This window comes from Mastacembelus armatus, chromosome 3 (genome assembly GCF_900324485.2).
Source record: "Mastacembelus armatus chromosome 3, fMasArm1.2, whole genome shotgun sequence".
NCBI lineage: Eukaryota > Metazoa > Chordata > Actinopteri > Synbranchiformes > Mastacembelidae > Mastacembelus > Mastacembelus armatus.
Window position 1 is genome coordinate 10,163,381 of NC_046635.1, and position 17,275 is coordinate 10,180,655.

At 37.6% G+C, this 17,275-nt stretch overlaps 1 protein-coding gene across 2 annotated transcripts in view; it reads right to left on the reverse strand.

The window, feature by feature from the left end:
* Positions 1 to 17,072, reverse strand: part of dennd2b (DENN domain containing 2B) — a 42,082-nt gene extending 25,010 nt beyond the window's left edge. The window contains exons 1-2 of one of the 2 annotated variants that reach the window (XM_026319757.1): positions 16,953 to 17,072; positions 3,732 to 3,830 (exon numbers count right to left, since the gene is read on the reverse strand). In XM_026319757.1, the coding sequence (XP_026175542.1) occupies positions 3,732 to 3,805 (74 nt within the window). In that variant the 5' untranslated portion in view covers positions 3,806 to 3,830; positions 16,953 to 17,072. Of the gene's footprint in view, positions 1 to 3,731; positions 3,831 to 11,991; positions 12,273 to 16,952 lie in introns of those variants that run through there. The other variant, XM_026319755.2, reaches the window with a different exon arrangement.
* Between the last annotated feature and the right edge of the window lie 203 nt (positions 17,073 to 17,275).

The window sequence follows — 17,275 nt, forward strand, 5'->3', positions numbered from 1 at the left end:
TGCTTCAATGTGTTGCCCTCTGTTTCCCAGTCACAGTGCTGTCTGTGCTGAGTGTGAACTACAGCAAAAGTTTCTCTGAGGTGCTTTTAAAATTGACTTAAATATATTGTGTGTTGAAAAACTGTAAGACATAGTTTATTATTGTCACTATTGTTATTTCAAATATCTTTATGAATGACTGGAGGGAACCTTTAAAAGTGAAATATCTCTTTGATGGAAGTGTGAAACCAGTGACTAAACACAGTTTTTATCTGTTCTATGCGACATCTTGAATCTGTAAGGTCACTAGTAACAGCAGCTGTCAGGCAAATTTTGTCTGAAATACAGTGGAGTTAAAATAGCATTAAACTGCAATACTCAAGTAAAGCATAAGAACTCCAAAAGTGTACTAAAGCATAATACTTGAGTAAATGCACTTAGTTTCTTTCCATCACTCCATATTTAAAAGCCCACAATAAGTCAAACAGACAGTATGATTTCATGAGGAAAATACCTTTTTAACCCACTCTCATATTAATCACCAGTCCAACACATGACACATGTTGCAGTGGTTCAGTGAAGAGTTACCAGAATTTGTCTGGCAAATTAAAATCGTACTGGTTCTCTGGCAAAACTCCTGACCAAACCTCTGCCAAGGAGTATGGATAGTGCAAAAAGCCAGAGAGGGAACAGTGCATCTGAAGCCCCTGGGTATTGATGAGAATGTTTTTGTAGCAACCAGAAGAAACACTCAGTGATGCTTTTCTAATGCCAGTAACACTTCAGTTTATGGAGTTAACAACTATAGACTTTGGTTTGATGGACTTTTATGGAGGTTTTAGAATTTTTTTTCTCATTTCAACAGCTGTGCTTCCACACTCAATCACGATTCCAATTTGAGTAAGAAAGAAGTAAGAAGAATATAATTCACAATGACCATACAGTAGATTCAATATCTTGGTTTGAACAAAAACTGAACATTATCACATTCATGAAGAGAGAATTTAAGGCAAGACTTTTGTGCTGGATTATAGGATTAGAATGGTGGTCCTAAAAAAATACTAACTCAGTACATATATTAAATGCACAATATACTGTAGTGTCTTCAGTATAGTGATTTGTAGACTGATTTTATTTGAACTTCTTTTCTTCTAGGTCAATGGCACGGGATTTGGTGACATTATTCAAGCAAAGTAAAATGCTTGTTTTATTTTACATTGTTTAATTTTTGTGTACTTTGCATCTTTTTTTAACATGCATGATTTGTTGTCTTGTTTTGGATTGTACACCGTGGTTATCACAATGTACTTAAATTAGATCCATTTACAAAGCAGAAGATTCTGGTTCCGGATACAGTGGCCATCGCCTTCAAAACAAAATGTGTGATAGAGAAAGTGTTTAAATTGTCCATTCTGGGCTACTGTAGAAATCTGGTGGCACAATATGGCTCCCTCAGTTATAGATGACCCACTCCCTTGTGTAGATTTAAAAGGCTCATTCTTGATTAAGACTGTTGGTACTTTGGTATTGACTGTTGGTACTTTGATGGTTGATATTTTCATGTGATTACATGATTACACACTAATTACATATATTTGATATATTTCTGCTAATAGAGCCCTCTAAATATTACACATTAGACGTCTAATTAGGCACAAAAAGTTGACGTGCAGAACATTTGTTTGTGCTCTGGATGATGCTTGTAAAAATAGGCGCAGTTTAGTGGGCTCTATGTAGTCCAGACACAAAACAAACAGCTCAATAACAGTCACAAGACAATGACTCCTGGCTTTCCCTCAGGACTTCAGGACATGCTACCCACAAGCCACTTCCTGTTACTGACCAGGATGTAGAGAACAGATTACTCAAAGCATTTCTAGCATTATGGTCAATATAAAGAAACTTGTTATCTCCCAGCTGTTTTCTGTCAACTGTTAATTTATTAACATATATAAAATTCTGATCCAGCTTTGGATATTTTATTTGTTTACATTCCACTTACAAACATATTGTATCCATACAAAAGTTTTTGTTTTGTTTCATACAATTTTGTTTCTTGTTTTTGCTTTTTTTTCACCACAATGTTGCATGCTGCCACGTGTGTCGCTTGAGACTTCACGGTTCAAAGTCACATGATTTTTCGTAGGTGATCCCTGGTTGAGTTCATAGTCTGGGGAAATAACCTGTGCAGCACTATTCGACACAAACAGTTCCATAGTTTGTTAAAAAATGGAGCTGCAAAGCATCGTTATCTCAAGAGCTTTAAATGTGATCTTAAAGAATCTAGGGTAACATGACCCAATGAGGCACACAAGATAGTACACAATATCACACAATTACATTTATCAAAGCAGATAAATACACAATTATGCAACTAGCAGGGGAGAGGATTTTGCACTACCCTGATTCATGCTTTTCATTTTATATTTTCATTTTTATTCATAAGGTTGACCATTTGAGTGCACACTTACCAGTAAATGAATATCATATATATGGATATACATGATAACATTAACACCAGAATTTGTTGAGGTTATCTTGCAGTAGGCCTAATTGAGAGCACAAGCAATTACATAAACCAGCATCAGGTTTAGTAAGAAATATTCTTGTGCGTATGTTTGCAACCATGAAAGAGCAACACTGTCAGTCTAGCAGTACCACTGACATATATGAAAACATCAATAGACACCTTGATGCTAATAATCCTGAACAAAATCAGCAATCAGGCTTATCAGGCAAGCTGGTGTGACTGTTGACAATATAAACACAAAATACACTTCATATCCACCGTGTATTACTACATGAGATGAGACAACATTTTCCCACCAACCTCCCTCCTGCTGCTAAGACTCCCTATCTGAGGAAAACAGACAGGGTGAAAGACTGTAAAATGAATAGTCAAGCTATCACATATCATTCCCAAAGTTAGTTTTTTCTCCCCCAGCAGGACACTGTCAGCTCTCAACATGCTAACACAAGCTTCATTTCACTACTCACAGTTCAGATTTGGATGTAGCCTTTGTCCAGGATACAGAATCTTGCATGCAAAAACATTGGTGTCATCACAATTGACAATTATTGGTTGTTCTTCTCTATTAGTGAAAAAAAGTAGAACAGCTATAGGCTCATCATTGAGATGACACAGTTGAGGTTTGCTCCGTCTCTCTCTCTAACATATATACACTCACTGATATTACTGTAGGTGCAGTACAGTTCTTGTTTCTTAAACCCTTTGCACCCGAGGTCTATTTTTAGAACTGTGCTCGAAAAGTCCTTCAGAAACACCTGGAATGATTTGAATGTCACATAAGATGGGTCCAACAGGATTTAGTGTGGATTTACCTGTAAAATACACTTCACAGCAAAAACGCAAAAATAATAGACATTCTACAGCTATCGTTTGGCAAAGCGATTTCTGCTGTTGTTTTTTTGGGTTCTATCTCTCTGACGCTTTGTGGTACTATATTTTTTACACACGTCTTCAGAATCTAAAAAAAAGGCTTAAATATCTTGTACCCCAGGTTCTGCTGTTTAATTTGATGTATAACATCGCTATATTCTTTCAGGATTTGTGCATCGTTTCATGCTGGGTTTGTTTAGCGGCCCCTTTAAGTCCCCATATTTGAGGACCCTCAGATTCAACAGGTTTGAAATCAAAAGAACAAAACAGCCAGTCAGATGAATATGTTGAAACCATGTAATATAAGTGGAAGTTCATAATAACCAGCCCAACACTGCCAGATGTCACTGACCTGTCAGGGACGTCACGTGGAGTTTTACTCCCTCCTGCACGAGGAGCAGCCTTCGAACTCTTGTTGGCAGTCATGCTTGTCTTCAAACCACCCACTCACCTGATGGACAAACACAAAGATGTGAAACATTGAAAAGAATTGCAGCACTAAAGGCATTTTTGTCAGTGCGAAACTCATGGAGTGACACTGAAAAATGAAGCTTCTAATTGTGTATATATGTTGTGTATGTATATAATTTGAATTACTCAAATATAATTTACTGAATTCAAGCTAGTGAAGAAACAACAGTCCAATATAGTGATGATCATGGACTTTAACCCAATGCCACATCATAAACCAGACGACCAACATTCTTCCAAGTCCAACGCCAGAAGCCAGGACAAACGTGGGAGTGCCCACAGCCTAAACAGAGTAGCTCATGTGGCTCATGTAGTTGTCATGTGAACTACTGCACATGACACCTTTTTACAGGGTAAGCAAATTTAAAAAATCCTAGTATCCATTTCACCACATCTGCCATACTAAATCTCCACTGAAAACAAAGCAGATGACTTTCAACAAACCATGAGTGGCATAACTAAGACACCATGTAGACAAAGTTGTGCGAGAGAAACTTTGGTGCTTCATGTACATTTACAGCTATCCCTCCACTTCAGACCTGCAGGCTTCTGGCGGACTGCAGAGGACAGCATTTATTCAGTCTAAAAGCAGCAGGGCATAAAATACTGGCAGATGGTCTCATTAATACTGGTAATAACCTCCTTCCTCTCCTTACTGATATTGAATTGCTTAGGCTGATACTGATATATGAGAGTTCAAAAAATTGATTAAGAACAAATCACCCACCACAAAATAAACTGTTTTGGTCTGGCACTACAAAGGAAACTTGTCTAAGTAAATTATAAATTAGTGCAATCAAATCATTTCTGTGCTGTAATGTCTTATTACGTATCAGCCAACATATATACAAATACTGTCATATCTGCAGTAAGTTATCAATGGGCATTATGTAAACCCAGCCAATTTATCAGTGAAATTTTGTAGATGTTACTAAAAAATTTTTAACGCTTCTTCTCACAAATGCATGTTTTCATTATGCGTGGCCCGAGCATCAGTTTTGTCTAGTTTCCTCTATTCAACACTATGAAAATCTATGAAAATCCTAACAGGAGAAAAAACTGTTAAGATCTTTCGTATAATAAACACTTCCTGGACTTAATCTCAAATTAGACCAGCAGTTAGTTACACCCTCCCCTCAAACTGGAGGCCAATGCCCCTGAAAATCACTTTTTGAAATGCAGCACTGACCCTTTCAAAAAAGCCTGAAGTGATTGTGCTAGTGCAAAAGGAGGTCAAATAGAGATCCTTAGAGATCAGAGGTGGAGAATGGGAGGGTGGCTGGCAGCATGACTTGCTTACAGGAAGTTGTTGTATGAAGAAGTCAGCCAACCAGTACTGAAGCTGAGTCCTATAGACACAGATGAGGAGAGAGAGGGAGCATTCCTGCTGTCAGCTATTTCCTGTAACTGTGGACTGCAATAAAAGGGCCAGGCATCCATCATTATTTTCATCAAACACAAAGAATGATATTGTCCTGTCTTATTTGTCTCCTCTCCTGTTGTTATTGTGTGTTTCAGGCACAAAATTGGACAGGAAAACTAGCAATCTGTATTTCCTGTGATGCACACAGATCTGTAAGATTTAGCTGTGGAACAGAAAAGTCTACTGACATCAGTGCATGAAGATTTTATTTATATAAATCAGACAGCCTAAGCCACATTTTGGCACGAAATATTGCACTGAGAATTGCTCAATGAAGATGTAGATTTAAGACAGCAAAATGAACAAAACAAATAAAAAATATTTCCATGAAGGTATGAAAAAACATAACACATCATTGTGAAAAGGTCAAAATTCAATAACTTGAGGGATACAATACTCATATTCAATCAAATGAAAATGTTTTGCTTACATAACATTCAGACACACTAAAAGCTGTGTAAAATATAATTTCTGATAAATGCCTGCTAAAAAAATATTGAGTATTTTTTGAAGTGATGCTGCATATTCTCTTGGACTCTCTAACAGTAGCCATATAGTGCCTGTCATTTTCATGTGTAACAATCACAGTAAATATATGAAGAATAGAAAAAATATCAGAAACGTCAGCTGTCAGGTGCAGAGGAAATTAAACTAACACGTTAAATTGAGGGGTATGGTGCTGATTATAAATTGACATTTTAAAGGCAGCACCATACATCCTACCTGGATTCAATCAGATTAACTCAGTCAGTTAAGAGCAATTATGTGTATGAATTCATCATTTTCATTTTGGACTGGGAAAGCTACAATTACAGAACTGGGTCACAGAGGCCCAAGATGGTCTTTACAGTGTAAACACCAAGGCATTAGCCAACTGACTTCCTGAGGTGTGATACCATCTCCCCACACGAAATCATAAGCTGTAAACAATCACTTATAAGAAAGCTCGGGAGTATCTTTAAAGTGCATTCAACCAGATTCAAGACTCATTTTCTCTTGGGATGTCAGAACCAAAGGCAAGCTAATGGTAAACAGTAAAAGTCAACATCATGATCCTGATAAGAGGCATTTCTTCAGTAAGTAGTGTTTCATAATAACACATTTGACAAAGATTGTTCAAATCGGTGACCAAGCACAGGGAAAGGTATTAATGGGCTGAAGTTTTATTTATTCAAGAAATTGAATAACAAAGATTTACGAGAATACTACAATTTGGGAATTAATGAAGTACTCTATATCTATTTAACTGTCTGGGCAGCTATATTTTGGTCTCCACCATTTTCTGACAAAGTATCTGCTTGTTGAACTACTAAATGCATCACTATGTTTCATAACATCATCACTAAAGGCAACCCTTTTTTGCATTTAGCAATTTGATCCATTGTGAATATAGAAATGTCACCTGAAGCAGTTTTAAGTATGCATAGAGAAAGGAGCGTTGGGTTGATGGACGTGTTAACCTCATTGTTGATGGTCTGCCTTGAACCTGTCACTGGCCGATCAGGTGAAGTATCAAACATGCGAATATTCAGTACCACAGCTCCTGGCACATGTCACAGCATTGTTCTCTATGTACAATAAGCCGTCAAACACACTGTCTTGATGCATATCACTGCAGCTTTACAGGACACACTGTTATTCTATTTTCCACGTTAACACGCCAATAAAAATGACATATACTATTTACTGCCAAATCACACATCCCACTACTGGACTATACCTTCACTGGTTTGACGTCTGCTACTACTTATAGCGTTGTCAAGCAAGACATCCGGGTATGGAGAAGTTAAAAGTTCTATTTCCACACTTTAAAAAAAAAAAGCACTAAACTCTAAGCACTTTATTGACAGTACTACAAACTCAACAGAGATATAAGGAAGGCATCAATAAGTTTCCCTTTGGCTCCTGCATAAAAATAAATCCCAAAAGTCTAATTGTCATCTTAAACTATTCAACACTGCTTTTGTTGACCTGGCCTAGCTTTTCCATTAGCTTACAGTTTTTCCTGGTTTAGTCATGCTCATGTTCAGAAGAATTAATTGATTAAATGAGAGGCATATCAATGACGTATATTTTCCTCAGCAACAAAGCATAGTCATAAAAAGGGACTACAACAGTGTCTCTATTAGACTACTGGGACTGAAATGAAAGGGCCCTTTGTCTTCAAAATGTCCTTGAGAGAAAGATGTGGTTAAAAAGTAAGTGTTTTATCAGCTGTATGTGTGTGTGTGTGTGTGTGTGTGTGTGTGTAAGAGAGATTAAACAAGGTAAAATATCTTTTAAAGACAGTCCACACATCCTTGGTCTGTCACATTTGACAACTCATCTGATACACCCCTCATATAGGATTGTACTAATATTTTTCTTATCCTTCAGACCAAGGTTGCATTTAAATTGTTAAAGCATATTTTAGAAGGTGAAAGAACGCACAGGAGAAGGGCAGAAACACCTGGACCCAATGCCAAGAGCCTCCTCCTAATTCAGCAAAGACTATACACAAATATGCACTCTCTCAGCACCTGGCACTTGATTCTCAGTCTATGAGAGTGCAGTGATTTTATATAACAATTTTATGACATCATGAGAGACAAACTTCTATCAACATGCGACTGAGTCTACTTTAAGATCTTTGTTTACCCTAAAACATGAAATAGTAGACAACAGTTTTAATAAGAGTCTAATAATGTCTTCCATAGTCTCTTGCTAAAAGGCTTTTCTGGCTGACCTGGTCTTCTGTTTCTGCTGATCAGCAACCTGACTTCAAGGTTTTTAAAACCACTGCAGAGCTTACACGCAGCCAAGAAGCGATGGGGGAAGGAAGAGTGAAAAATCCCTGCAAATTCTCAAGTCTTTCCACACATCACAACTCATTGGCAAACTTGAGTGCATGAGCCCACACACTGATCCATGGCAATGTTTCAATATCTGCAGAAAGACCAGTTTTGTCCCCAGTGGACAAAAAGTGACTTGATCTGGTGAGTTATACCATGTCAGCAGAGCCGTGTGTGGAAGAAGGGAATCCAGCTCAACCCATGACAATATAGCCCACAAAAAAAACAAAAAACATTCAACACACATCTGAACTGGCATATGAGGCATTACAGACCAAACATGGTGGAAAAGTAAAAATTCCCATGTGAAAGAGAAAGTGTAATATATTCTGGATGTATGTATGTGTTCTGTTCATAATCTCGCTCTCTGTTGGGCAGTTTAACACTTAGACAGTCTCTGTGTCGCTATGTAAAAAAAACCACAAATGTTGATGCTACTGGCAGTTACACTTAGCCATACCTATATAATTACCCCCATACTCTACCAGACGGTTTGCCATGCTGCCACTATAGCTAAATTGACCAGGTGGAACCAATTCTTGGACTTTTTTATCTCTCTTTTTTAACCATTTTAACCTTTTTTTAGAGTAATCATGGCATATTTTCTTTGTGGAAAAAGAGGAAAAACCCTTCTGTGTAACCTAGATATGACCATGCACAGCTGCAAGAGGCAGGCATGTGGAAAACAGGCTTGTATCCATCTCAGTTGCAGCAGGGGGGCTAGAATTTGTGTCACAGACATGACCTCTGACACAAAAGTCTTTTCCGAGGGCATAAAGTAGATACAATGTGTTGCTGTTTGCCTCTGATTTAAAGCTAAAGTTTAAGCCCGTGTAAAATGTATCAACTTCAATGAGATTAAACATGTTCAAGTAAGACTAACATGTAAGTAAGTATGTAATATAGGAACAAGGAAAATTTGTTTTTCCATGAACAATTGTTGAAGTAAATATTCTGAAAAATAAAGAAGTGGAACTACGACCTGAAACTTGACCCCTTCATAAAATAGGATAATAAAATCTTAAAACGTAAAAACCTACCAGCAGTTTCTTTTCACCATAAAAGGTTCTCTTTCTCTACACATCTAGTAGTTTTACTGTTCTTGGGTAAAGAACAGTTAAATTAACCCTCGAGGAGACAGATCAGAAAGCATTTATGTAAGCTGTTTAACTGTACTGTATATGCTTCAAATAACAGTCAGTCAGTAGTCAGTGAATGAGTTAAGATAAATGCATCTAATTGGGGATATGTCAAACATGTGATTACAATGTTAAAGAAATACCTCCTGTTGTTCTATTGTATTATAGGGAAAGTATAAAGGCAAGTAAAGGCGTGCCAAATAATGTCACCATGAAATTAAGCTCCAATTTATTATAGGATATAGGCTGTCTACGTCATTAAGAACTTCACAATTCACAACCTTTAGCCATTTATTCTCAATATCAACAGGTTCAGACAAGTGTTTCACAGCTGAATGGTTCACAAACACAGCTGGAAGTATTAGCAGTCAGATATCAAAGTCAACAGTGAACTACTTGCATCTTAGATTAACTAACTGACCTGAATAAATGAAGGCAGACTGTCTCATGGTATGTTAATGCTGGCACGCTGATGTCATGTTATGACAAGGGATACACACTCTTTCCATTAAATCATTACAAGCCACTAAATGTGCAGTGCAAACACAGATTAGAAATTGTTTATAAAGCTACATAGATTAAATTACACTGTAGCTGCCTGCTTAGTATTACTTCACAGCAGACCTCGTGCAGCAAACAGATGCCACCAGCAGCAAGTTAAGGTAATTTGATTTTTTTCATTGCACCTTACGAGTGTTCAACAGCTGCTTGTATTAGTAGATGGCAGGGCAAGTTTATGGAGTGGTTCTCATATTCACATTGCCAAAATTAAACATGTATTTCAGAAGACTGGAGAATAATCAAAATAACTGATGTTTTTGGACATTTCAGAATTACAATGCAGGGCTGGAAACCAACAAACCAAAAACACAACTCCATTCATTTCAACATAAAAACTGTCTTCCAGCAGTTCAGTAGTTCTGGGATGATGCATGTATTGTCATAGTTATAGTCACTGTCTGTGGTATTCTCTAATCTACCTGCTCATCTCAGAATGTTGAGCTGATACAGATGTCAAGGTGTGCAATCAGATATGTGGTTTTAAACACTTTGAATGTAAAACCAAACATGAGCTGAAACATGCTACAGTAGAGCCTGGTATTATATTGTTTAAGTGGACTGAACTGAAAATCCTCACAATTTCACATTATCTTAAAAGGTTCCAGCATAAACCTTAGCTCAAATACTTCCATCAGAAAAAGAAATGTGAAAACAGATTTTCTCGGTATCAGAGTAAGCATTTTGTCAGTGCTTGATATCTTTAGTAGAGCTTAGGGGTAAACTTAAGGATAAGATGGTCTTGTGATCTGAACAACACTGAATAAGATCCCTCTGGGAGCTCTCTCAAAACCATATGATACAGAAATACTTTCCCTAGTCTGAAAGACCTGTGCCTGAGATTCCCTTCAGCAAGATGTTGAACAACTCTGATCCGTCAGTGCTGCACTATAGCCAACAGTATCAGCACAGAAACACTCAGTAAATCACACCAAAACTCTCTGGAAGAATAGATTGAGTTTTTATGGTGATCTTTCATCTGTGCCTTTAAAAATGCCTAGTGAGGTTCACTCCTGTTAAGATGAATGCACAACAGAGAAGAACTTCCTCGATAACTTTGTGTTGACAGTCTCGTCCAGTGACAGGGGAAGGTCATTGTTTGATCTGCACAATGGAGCGTTTTAAAAGAATGAGCTAAAGAAAACCAGACGCTGCCATAGGGGTGCACTATACTGAGTAAGATAAGACCATAGGGACTTAAACTGTAATCTGTTAAGAAAACTCATAGAAAACAAAGCTTCCCACATTTAAACTACAAAGTGCCTTCGCAAAGGTGTGAATGTGCTATTATTTTAATGATCTGATGCGTTTTGATAGATAGTTCTCGATAAATTTTTATACAGCCTCTGAATGAATTGAGAAAATTATCAGACGATCCTTAAGGAAAACACTGGTTTCATTCCTATATAAAATTAAAAAATGACATCCACCCCATTATAATGTATAGCCTACAATAACAATCAAATGGCAATTAGTATTGTAACTACATTTACTGTTTATTCTAACATTTAAAAATCCTAAATAACATTTTAATCCTGGCCTTCAGTTGTTATGTATTTTATAGTGGTAGTAGTCTTACACTGACAAACACAGCTGCATGTGTATAGCTTTGTATAAAACTAGTACAAACATTTGAGTATTAGTAACAATACACAACACACACTAAAGGTTTACTCATTTTGTTTCATGTGGGTTTTTAATCTCCGAGGACAAAAAAAAAAAAATCCAGACTACAACAGGAAACGTAAACAGTGAGCTCAGGACAGAGTCGTCCTCTGGCTGTTCCTACTTATCTGCTGTTTGACTTTTTGCATGTTTTAGCGACAATAACTGGGTCTAATTACAGCCCACAAAGTTACTGCCTCTATCCGCTGGGACATTTTTCTATTTTTCTTCATTCAGAGGATCAGCTGAAAAAAAAAAAAAAAGCTGTCTGGTGTTTTTAGCTACTTTCTGCACTTCACCGTTTAACACGTCGATGACCAAATATGGTCACGTTGAGATTAGGACTACATTTAAACGCACCTTGCAACTTCTCTTTAACAACACCTTCACACAGATGTTTTGTTTTGTTTTGTTTGTTTTTGTTTTTTGGGATTTTTTTTTTTTAGCCCTTGCTGTCGCCAGCTAAAAGTTTGACCTTCCTGCTGCAGCTCGTCAATAGCGGTTCAAAAACCAGGCGGTTTTTACCTCCGACTTTCTCCTCACATCCATGGCTGCTGCTGCTGCTGCTGCTGACATTTCCAGATTATAATCCACTTTGCGAGTTTCTTCGTCTACACTTTGAGAAACTTTGGCTGGTTTTGCCGAATACCTGTCCTTCTCGATAAACTCCGACTCATGTCTTTCCAACCAAAACCGACAACAACAAAAAAATACAGAAGAAGAAAAAAAAAGCCCTCCTGCCTCCCCTCTCTCAGCCTGCTGCAGGGTAGAAGGCAGGACTTGTTGCCATGAAAACGGGTTGTTTGCCCCCCACTTTTCGCAGGATTTGCCCCCTCCCTCTCCCCCCCTCAGGCAGGCATTCAGCCCCTCTCCCCTTGTTTATTGTCCCGGTGGGCTGAGCACTGTGGATGAATATGCAGGCATGTGGCTGCTGATGCTGCCAGCGTCGCAGCACATTGTTCTGGTGAAACCCTCCACTGGTCAATGGGAGAAGCCCAGCAACACAAAGATGTCTTTCTTTTGGGATGTGCCACCAAATATGAGATATGAGATGCTTTACATGACCATTTTTGGTTATGGTATACTTAAGTACATTTTAGAGGAAAATGTAGTTTTGTTTTTTTTGTTTGTTTGTTTTTTTTACTTATCTGAAAACTGTGACCACTTTGAAGATTTAGTTCCTTAGTAACCTTTATTATTTAAAGCTATTTATCTATGCAAAATGTCTACAGTTTGAGTATTTGATGTTTTTCTGTTGTACATGACAGTAACTTAAACATCTTTAGGTTTTTGGACTGGTGATCAGACAAAAAGAAATGTAAACAATCAATGTCTGTTTTAATTTAGGATAGAAACTAATACATAATGTTAATATTACCATTAGACATGCAGTGATGCTAATATGTTTTAACTTCTACTCAGGTGAAATTTTTAATGCAGAGCTATTTCTTTATCTAACTTTATCTAGTGGGGTAGAGGGATGAAATAGAAGAATTCAAAGTAGTACTTACAGTAAGTATGGTACTTGAGTACCATAGTTACACTACACCACAGGTCACACGTCTGAAATTCTAATTAGGTAAAAGAATGACTATCAGCACAATATATTCATATTATTAAAAATAAAAGTACTTATTATGCAGTAGAATGCCTATTAGTCTTAAATTATTATACTGAACAACCCACTGGGTAAACAGCAGTTTCATGTTGGATATGTGTCATATTTTCTAAGATGATGATGTAATTTGTAAAATGTAACCACAGCTGTCAGTTAAATGTACTGGAGTTAAAAGAGCAGGATTTCTAAACTGAAGTAAAAATACCTCATAAGTGAACTTCATTATACTTCAGTGATGTTAGCCACTGTTAATACCACCACTGGTACTTAAAGGTGCAATGTGTACAACATGAAAGATTTAGCAGCATCTAGTGGTTTCTGGTGATTACACATTAATGACAACATATTTATGAATACTCTATTCCATTTCTGCTAATAGATCGCTCTAAATATTACACACCGTTTTAAGTAACTTTAAGTAAAGTATACTTTCAGCATGAAGTACTCATTGTGAAGCAGAATTACTTCAAAACTCAATGATACATTATTATTAATGTGAGAATTTGATTATTTTCAGTGATTCTTTTAGATGTAAGCATGATTTTAATGTTATAGTTGGTGCAATATGCTGCTCAGATGCTTTGTACTGTTTGTTAAATGCAGAGGAGTACAGGTGTTCTACAGGACACCGTGACATCACTGGTGGGTGTGGTTACAGGTGCAGCAAAACACAAAACTGGCAGGTGACAGTGCATCAGTGCTGGGCGTGGTCCGGCCTCTCCTAAGGCTTTTCACACTGGAGTTAAGTTACTACTATTACTATTACTGTTACTATTACTATTACTATTTACAAGCACAGTAGCTTATTAAATATGTGTAGTTACATTCCACTACTCATTTCATGTTATTGGATATTGGAGTTTCTGTCATAAAGTGTCTGCTTTGGAGCTGAGCCTGAAGTCTAAACTGGAGGTGACCACAAAAATGTAAATATTCACCACAAATATAACTCCCAGCCAAATTAAACCACTAAACTCTCTCCTTGCTGTGGTTCTGGAGGATACACTTAAAAAACAAAGAGCATCTTTGTAATGTCAGCTCATGGAAACCATTTCAGACTATGTACTGTGCATGCTTATTTGGATACATTTGGACAAAAATACCAATCACAGCAGACAACAAGACGAGGAAACCATGCGAATTGCCAACTTCTTTAGTTTGGTTATTGGTCAAATGGTCAGTACCAATCGAAAGATATGAATCTGTTCACTACAAAATGAATCTAGCACATCTATTGGTCATTTATCACAACATAAGATGGAAGCCAGACATACACAAACAAAGATAAATAATTAATTTGTTTTCTTACTAGAATTTCAATTAACACCGTCCAGAAAACCTACTCCTTTCAGTCTCTTGGGGTGTGTTATCATCTCCCACAAAACACAAAGCCACTGACTCTTTTCATTGGTTTTTGTACCAGACTGTAACTTAAGCTCAAACTCCTGGAGTTCATTGTTTGCCATCTGGATTTCTCATTAAAACCCACATCCTCTTCTTGCATGACGTGGGAGCACCAAACAAAGTTCAAATCAAAACATGACATGCATCTGCTCCAAGTATTCACATGCATACATGAAATTCCTATAGTCATGATAGGAGTCTCTATGACTGCAGGCATTAGTGGAAGATGTACTCAGATCTTTTACTCAAGTAAAAGTAGAAATACCACAGTGCAAAAAGCCTCTGTTACAAGTAAAAGTCTTGGATTAAAAATGTTGCTTAAGTAAAATTACACTTTAAAGTTCCAAAAGTAAAAGTATCAGTATGCAGACTAGGCCACAATAATGTATATTATTAGATTACAATTACTGATGTATTGCAGTGTTCATTATTTTAATTGGAGCTATAATAAATTACTTAATACACTGCTGACTTTGCCACTGGGGATAAAGTCTTAGATTAACATACTGCATCAGAGTCTGCAGAATACCAAGTAACTAAAGTTATCAGATAAATGTAGTTACGTGAAAAGTAAAATACCTGCCTCTAAATTGTAGTGCAGTACAACCATAAGGTATGATGAAATGGAAATACTTCATTCTTAAGTATGGCAATTGAGGTAATTACTTTCCACCACTGATTCCAGACTACAGAAACTGAATAGACTTTATTTTGAAAGTAAGTTAAATGCTGTAAATCCTTTTCACGTTCACCTCTGAAAGTCTTTCTTCCCATTCTAATGCCTATACACCTGCTGAGGCCACAGTCACAAGGAAACGAGTACCTATTTTCTCAAACAGAATCCCCAAATTTTGTGTGTGTTTGTTAAAGAGCCACTGCGAATCCCAAATCCTCAAAAAATTCATGGGGATTATGCCATCTGTGGCATCTGTGGGGCTTTTACCACCTACACTCCAAGAATTCAACTCTGATCTTTGTCTGTGTTTCTTCTCAGCTTCTGCACATGCCTGAGGTTCTGAGAGGTTCAAGAGAGGTATGGAAACATTGAACCAGTTTAAAAGAGAGAACGGGAAGAATTCAGCACACAAGTATCTGCTCCAATTTTAATAAAAATATATTTGCTGCAATAAACACCAGATCATGTTACACAAACAGACCTGAGGCAGCTCTTAAACCCCAGGACTAAGATGAGTCAGGCTGACGTGTCTAGTCAACACTCCTACTCATGGCTGACAGCAGGGACGGGGCAGACACAACTCATCTGGCAAAGACATCCTCTTCTTTTTAAAATATGAAGAAAATAAGCTGGAAGTGCCTTCTCCAGAGTACCTGACAAGACCGAGGCAATATAAGACTTTAAGTGTTTTTAAGTGCAGGAGGTGCTTGGAGAGCAAAAGGTTACTGTAGCTGTTCCATTGCTGCTCAGGGAGAATAACCAGAAATGTAAGCTGTTTGTTTGCTCGTATTTGCCCCAGGCAAATTTCTGACCTTATTTTCTTTTTTCTCTTTTTTTCATGCAGACTCCTTCCAAATCCATCCCTCTGCCATCACTTAAAAATAGGAAAGCATTCAAACACTATCTTACCTTGGCAAGGATGGAGAACTAATGTTTTTGTTAGTGTGAATCATATCATGCACCAATTCAGTGAGTAATACAAAGACAATAATATCAATAAAAGGGCAGAATCGCGTGTCACTTTCTCTTTGGACGAATAATTTAATCTGGAAAGTTTTATCTGGAAAACCACAAAGGTGTCATTGTGCTTTCAAACACAAGCAACACCATGTTACTGTTTCAGGGTTGAAATGCTTTGAATAGATGCAGCTGCAGTTTTACAACACGCGGTGCCTGTAGGGCAGCAAGGAGCGACGTCTGGCGCAAGGTCGTTTATTTATCTCGTGACATTTTAGCTTTTCACCACACAGCAGCCACAACATCAGCCTACTGGCTCAAAAACCTTGAAGGCAACAGTAATGGCTGGTTTGCGTGTGTGTGTGAGAGAGAGAGAGAGAGAGTTGGCAAAATGTCTCAGAAAGATATTTTTTTAAAAGAAAAAGAAAAACAACTGGAATTAAACTTGTTGCAACTTGAAGGAGAAAGTAAACAGGTGAGTGTAGGAGCAACGCAAAACACCAGGATAATGTAGGATGGATGAAAATCCAAAGACTGGAGCGCCCCCTGTAGGCAAACCCGTACAATTGCAGCATTAAAACTGTGAAGAACTTTGCTCTATTTACCATCAAACAGCGGATTAAACCAACAAACACCGATCAAAGTCAGCACCTCTGAATAGCTTTAAGCTCAGTCATGTTGATCACGTCAACAATGCAGTTACATAACACAACGGGCACTTTTCTCATGATCACCATCTAAAGATGCTCCAAGTACTACATGATAGTTTAAAAGTCGTTAAAGTTGGAGATATAGGCCACAGCATGTGATGAGCTGAAGGAAAACTCCTACCTGTCTGTCTGTGTTGCAGCAGTGTTTGGTCAGTGATCCATTGTTGAGCGGAGCCTGTGTCGCTTCTGCCTGTGCAGCCTGAAGACTGGCTGTGTTTTTTTTCTCCTCATATAGCTGCATGCAGTGAGGGGGGAAAAGGGAAAAGTGGACTGCACAGGAAACGATGACGCAGCTGTATGGAAATCAGTTTGGGTTCATCTAACATTTGCAGACAGCCTGCTAATTAATGGAGTCACAGTTTGGAGTTTAATGACTTTAATTGGTTTAACTGTCCATTTCCCTGTGGTTTGCAGACCTTTCTAACCCAAGACTATGTGCTATAA